Source organism: Citrus clementina, unplaced genomic scaffold (assembly GCF_000493195.1).
Source record: "Citrus clementina cultivar Clemenules unplaced genomic scaffold, Citrus_clementina_v1.0 scaffold_5, whole genome shotgun sequence".
In the NCBI taxonomy this organism is placed as follows: Eukaryota; Viridiplantae; Streptophyta; class Magnoliopsida; order Sapindales; family Rutaceae; genus Citrus; species Citrus x clementina.
Window position 1 is genome coordinate 28,929,477 of NW_006262201.1, and position 6,717 is coordinate 28,936,193.

General features: G+C 26.1%; 1 protein-coding gene across 1 annotated transcript; it reads left to right on the forward strand.

The window, feature by feature from the left end:
• The first annotated feature begins 2,798 nt into the window (after positions 1 to 2,798).
• LOC112098440 lies at positions 2,799 to 4,148 on the forward strand. The gene is made up of 4 exons (XM_024184821.1): positions 2,799 to 3,142; positions 3,273 to 3,437; positions 3,552 to 3,605; positions 3,811 to 4,148. Exons 1-4 carry the CDS (start codon positions 3,068 to 3,070, stop codon positions 4,129 to 4,131), a joined length of 615 nt encoding a protein of 204 aa, XP_024040589.1. The 5' UTR covers positions 2,799 to 3,067; the 3' UTR covers positions 4,132 to 4,148.
• Positions 4,149 to 6,717: the final 2,569 nt, after the last annotated feature.

The window sequence follows — 6,717 nt, forward strand, 5'->3', positions numbered from 1 at the left end:
TATTGTGTTGTTTTATTTTAGAACAGATTCTATAATATATGAATACATTTTGTTGCTTTATTTTTGAAGTTCAAGGGCTGTAATGAGTACATTATGGATGATCTTTCGCAACTTCGCGATCAGTGGGCGTTGTATATTGCAAAGTTACTTGTAGCATACAATAATGAGGTAAATCATATTTTTGCTTGTAAATATCAAAGAATTGATTTTTGTAGCATAGTCGCTAATTGATTCTATATACTGTAATTATAGGTGGGAAAGGTGAAAGGAAAGGCAAAGATCAAAGAGTAGATGTACTGATTGTTTCCTGGAAAGGCAAAGATCAAAGAGTAGATGTACTGATTGTTTCCTGCAAATTGTCATTATGTGTTCATGTAAATATTTGACATGTTTTCAAACAATATGTTAGATATTTGTATTATTATTTTATTTGATACCTATTTAAATGTTAGCAGGAATGTTATATACTTATATTTAATTATTCAAATTTTTACTTTAGTTTAATTTAAATAGATTTTCTTTGAATACCATTATTTCATTGGGAAAACTAAAAGAATAATGAAAATAATCGAGTAACAACAATAATTTCAGCATCTTTTCTTTGAAGCCATTGACGCTAAAAAATGTTTCAGCATCATAATATTAGTGATGCTATAGTATTACAAATTGCTGACACTGAAGTATTAGTAGCCGTTTATTCTATCATGTCACCTCACAGTGTAAAACAAACTATTGACGTGTAATAATTGTTAGTAAATACTATCACTATAGTGTCATAATATTTTGTGATACTATGGTGAAAGTAACTTTTAACAAGTGATCATTATCAGTAATTACTAATACCATAGTGTCATGGATCTGATAATACTATAGTAATAATAATCACTAACATCAATTACAAGTGTCACTATTTTTCTGACTCCTAGATTACTGACACAATTAACAAGTGTCAGTGAAAGTAATTTCTGACACTATTCTAAAGTCAGTAAAGACTATTTTTCTAGTAGTGATATATAAACTCAAAAATATCATTATTCAAATTTAGGAATCAAAACAATAAATATATAAGGTAATCATTATTATAATGAGTTTTTATCTTAAATTTGTATGTTTTTATTATTTTTTCAATAACTCTTTTAATATTTACTTATTTTACATTTCATTTATAAGTATTCTATTTCATTTACATAATTTATATGTTATTTTACACTTGACATTGATTTACAAGTTTTATGTTGCATCTAAAGGTTTATGTTTTGTTTACAATAATATATTATTTTACTACTCTATGTTACTTTACTTATTTTACATTTTATTTATAAGTCTTCTCTTTCATTTACATAATTTATATGTTATTTTACACTTATATGTTAACATGTATGTGTCTATAATGTTGATTTTGATGATAACAAATAAAATTAACAATGATTAATCTTTTAAAAGCTCAAATTATTTTTCATACATTTTAAATAAATTATTATTTTCATAATATAAAGGTTTTATACTTAATGAAAAAATGGTTATTTTTCAAGTTTATGGTCTAATTGAAAAAGTTTTGAAACTCTAGAAATGGACTTAATTGTAAAGTTTTTTGACGATTTGGGTCATAGTATCATTATAGAAAGTTGGGGGCAATCTTATAATTTTAGAAAATAGTTTTACTGTAGCATTTTTAGTATATATTATATGTTATTCACACTTTGAGCATTAATTTGTAATCATTTGCATTGTGTGAGGGAAAATTCATTTCTAATATTTGTTTTTGAGTGATTGTAAGTGTGGGGATACACTTGGGTTAAGAGATTGAGAATAATCTCTTATTGTAAATGTCTATTGATACCTTGGAAGTCAATTGTAAGCATTTGAAGCGTTGAGAGGTTTGGATAGTGAAATTCTTGAGTTTGGTTGGCTTGGAGGCATGGACGTAGGCGGAAATTGCCGAATCACGTAAAAATCATTGTGTTTGCTCTCTCTTCCCTTACTCTTTTATTATTGTACTTTATTAAATTTGTTGTTTTTGATTTCATTGAGACAATGATTGAACTGTTGTGTTGTGTTGTTTAGCTTAAGTTTTAAAATTCCAATTTACCCCTCTCTTGGGTTGCATAACTAGTATTTTATTATATTGATTTGTAAGTTTTTTTGTTACATTTGTAAGTTTATATTTTGTTTACCAATAATAAATTATTTTACCAATCTTACATTAATTTACTTGTTTTACCTACGATTTACAGGTCTTATACTTTATTTACTTTATTTATATTTAATTTTATATTTAATGTTGACTTACAAGTTTTATGTTAAATTTACATGTCTTATATTTTATCTATACAATTAATGTTTAATTACGGTATTGATGTCCTAATTTTAGTTAGGGCATCATAGGATGACCCTTTAGTTTATTAATAATCTTATTGTGACAGATTCGTCAAACCAAGGAATAACTTAGGGTACCTCTTCCTTGGATAATAAAGGCATGTCATGTTTTGGCCCTCATAGAATTAATTCCGTTTTTATTTTTGAGAAAAAATCATAGTTATGAACTTTTATCTGCATTAAAGTTTTGATACAACAATTAACCACATTTAATTCCTAGGGCAAACAGAATCACGCACGCATATTTCTTGGGTGGGCGATATAATATTGCTATGAATTCTTTGGACAATCAGAGAGACAAAGATCCAGCTCCTCTTGGAGAAAATTCAGGACAATATTCTTGAAAATATTGTTAAATCATAAAAAGATTGTGGTGGCCAGACGGATTAATAAATAAATAGATAGAGCTTCACAAGGGCTAATGCTCTGTATGATTTTTAGTTGCGCTAGGCTTCCCAAATTGCCGGGGATTAATAAACAAGGGCAAGTAAAGTTAGAGGCAAACTCCTATTAGCTTGTTATTAAAGATTTTGTAATTTACTTACCTCTCTAAGAATGATTGTTTATTAGTCCTATTAGGAATAGGATAACGTACATACTCTCTATATATTATATATATATAAGAAGTACATGCGCATATAGGACTGAATTAAATTTATTTGTCTAGTTTTATTATTAGTCATCAGCAGCCATGGGCAGGAACTCGCAACTTCATGTCGTTCTCGCCGCCAAGCTTTCTTTAGATAGAAAGACAATGTATATGAAAGTAAGTTGGTTAATTAAATTGAGTAGCTTATCCACCCCGACTAGTTTTTGTATATTTACAATTTTGTTTTTTTGTTTTTATTAATAAATTTAAAACTATTAATTGCATCTGCATATATATACGTATGCAGTTGATTTCGGCAGATTTTGTCCCTGTGCTGTTCCTACACTTTTGGTGGGTGTATGGCGTCGACACCCCTCTCATGAATTTGACGGCAAAAACATGCTTCATAGCACTAATAATGACAGTTTTGTTCGAGGTAAGGTGGAGGTATCTATTCAAATATTTTAAAAAGGTACGTAAAAAAATTAATGATGCATTGTAATTATTAAGGTTATGGTTTGACGAGGATACTAATTTGTTAATTTTTTTCTATTAACTTAATTATGTTTTATACATTGTGTTTCAGGAAGCAGATTTGGAGAATATCATACAATTTACTGAGACCCCACATTATTGTCAGGCATGTCTCTACTATTAATAATATTGCATATATATAATAAGAGTCAGCTTCCAATCAAGGAATCTCAAACTTTATTAAAACCCAGGATGTGTTTATAAATGTATATCGTTAGTTAATTGCATGTTGTTAAATAAATAAATTAACCAGTTCCAGTTAGCTGACAAGCGAATGGATGGATTAAAATTAATTACTTTCTGTTTTACAGATAATGTATGATCATCATCAGGAACCACCAAAATCTCTCATCATGTCATCTCTAGCATTCCGCATCTGTGCGGTTTGTCCAAATGTGGCCCTCTACGTAGCACCGCTGGCATTGTTTCTCAAACCATCCGACGACGAAGGCTTATTCTATTTAATGATTTCTGTTTTGTTAGGCTTCTCGTATTTCCAAATAAGTTTTATACAGCCGCTGCTACTAGATTGTGATGCTGATACCTTGAAGTTTATTAGAAGCCAACACCTGGTTTTTATGGAAACCAATATCGCTGCTGCTACTACAGTAAAAGAACCACCTAACAAATGATTTGTTTTTAGTTTATACTAGAGGGATATAGAGAGAAAGAAAGAGAAATGTTCCTGTCCATGATCCTAAAATTATTAAAGTTTGGGAAAATTATCAAACCATGAGTTTTAATAGTAGTTTTATTTGTTAAAGCTATTAAGTCATGTGGTTTAATACTATAATTACATAATGCTATTAAACACACTATTTAATATCTTTTCTAAACTTTAATAAAATCCAAAATCTTGGACTAACAATTGAAATCTTGTTATTATATATACTTGCATGGTCAGTGCATTTAGAGTGCGTTTGGCATATTGTATTATATTACGGCATTATTTTAATGCTTGTGTGTTGTATTATTATAATACTGTATTGTATTAAGTTTTTATGATTAATTTAAATTAAATATTATATTAATAAATTACATTAATATATTTAAATTGTAATAATATTTTATAATATTATTTATACTATTATTAATTTTAAATTAATATTATTAAAATTTATTCATATTTAAATATTTATTATTGTTTATAATAAATTATAATGTAAAAATAAAAAAATTATATAATATTATACTAAATTAAAATAATAATAATAATAATAATAATAATAATAATAATAATAATAATAATAATAATAATAATAATAATAATAATAATAATAATGATAACAACAACAACAGCAACAACAACAACAACAACAACAACAACAACAATAATAATAATAATAATAATAATAAGAAAAAAGCAAATGTAAAGTTGGAAACCGAAAGGGGGAAAAAAAAAGAAAGAGCAAGCTGGCCCATTATGCAGTGTCCCTATAACTTTTAGCTTACCAAATATGTAATGAGGAGTCATAATAAATTTAATGTAATGAAGAGTCATAATACATCAACCAAACATGCCTTTATAGTGTGTTTGACATACTGTATTATATTATGTTGTATTGTATTAATATTATATTATAATAATATTATAGTTCTACACTGCATTGTATTAATTTTTTTGTGATTAACTTAAATTATATATTTAGAAAATAATATTTTTTAGTACCTAGAAAAATTCTAAATATAGAAGTCTTAAATTTTAGAAATTTAACATTATTTTTTAGTATAAATGTTAAAAAATCATTTTTTTTTCATAAAGATCGAAGCTTATAGCCTTATATTCTCGGCAGCATAACATTTATTTTTTAGTATTTTCTAAATATATAACATCTGAAATAAAGAATGAAGTGAATAATTTAATCAAATAATCTCTAAATAATATCATAATGTAATGATATTTTATATTATTATTTTTATTGGTATAATTTTAAATTAATATTATTTAAATTTATTCGTATATAAATATTTATTATGAGTTATATTAAATTGTTAAATAATAATCAATTTTTATATATCAATTACTATAATATAATAAAATAATGTAATATTATGTTATATTTTTATTTTTATATATTACTTAAGTACTTATTGTTAGTTATGTTAACTTATTAAATATTAAACTATCTTTTATATTAATTATTATATAATTAAATAATACATTATTTAGTTATATTTTTAATATAATAAAAAATAAAATATGAGTAACAATTTATAAATTTATTGATTTATATCAATAATTATGATGTAAAAATAAAAGAAAATAAAAATTAATATTATATAATATTATATTAAATTAAAAAATTGTATTTATTTATTATTATTAACAAAAGCAAAAGTAAAAAGGAAAAAAATAAAAAAAAAAACTAAAGCAAAACGCTAATGCGCTAGTTGGCGCATTAGTATACCCCCTTAATTCCTTGTAAATTCCAAATATAATATTGGTATTAAGTTAATGTAAATAGTATTTTAATACTAGTAATCCCATGATCCAAACACACCCTTAATTATTTCAGTAATCACAATTTATTCTTATTCACTCCTTAAAGGAATTAGCGTCAGCTGATTTAAAAAGCAAGAGAAAGCACCAGCTAGCAAAGTATCTGATGCAAACTCATGAGCTGATGAGGAATTAATGTGATACCACTTTGTAACGTACTCTTTTTCCAAATCACCGAAAAGAAAAATAAATAAATAAAATAAAGCACTATCTGACGTATCATGTTTAAGAATAATTTTTTACTACTATTTTGTTCCTTGCTTGATTCTACTTCAATTCCTGCATGAATTAAATCTTACGCCAATTGCTTGCAGAAAGTCATTCAATCGAATTGAAATTTATACATAGGAGATTGAATCCAGAATTCGAGTCGTCGAGAAACTCAATTTCCAACAATAAATTTCTCAGAAGCATAAGAATATATGTATTATGAAATTCACTATTCCTTAGAAGTGACGACCTAAAACTCAAGAATTGTTATTTAAACTTTTAACTTGATCGACCATGAAAACGTTTACTATCAGTTTTCCTTGTTAAATTCAAAGTGAGGATACCTCCACTAAAGCAGGATTTTACACACGCGCGCGCGCGCACACACACATATATATATATATAATATATTAGTCGAAGATGATGGGACGGGACTTGGGCTGGCCTTAATTTGTCTTTTCGGATTTGTTAGACTTGATAAGAGTAAATCTTATCTTTACTATAAGAT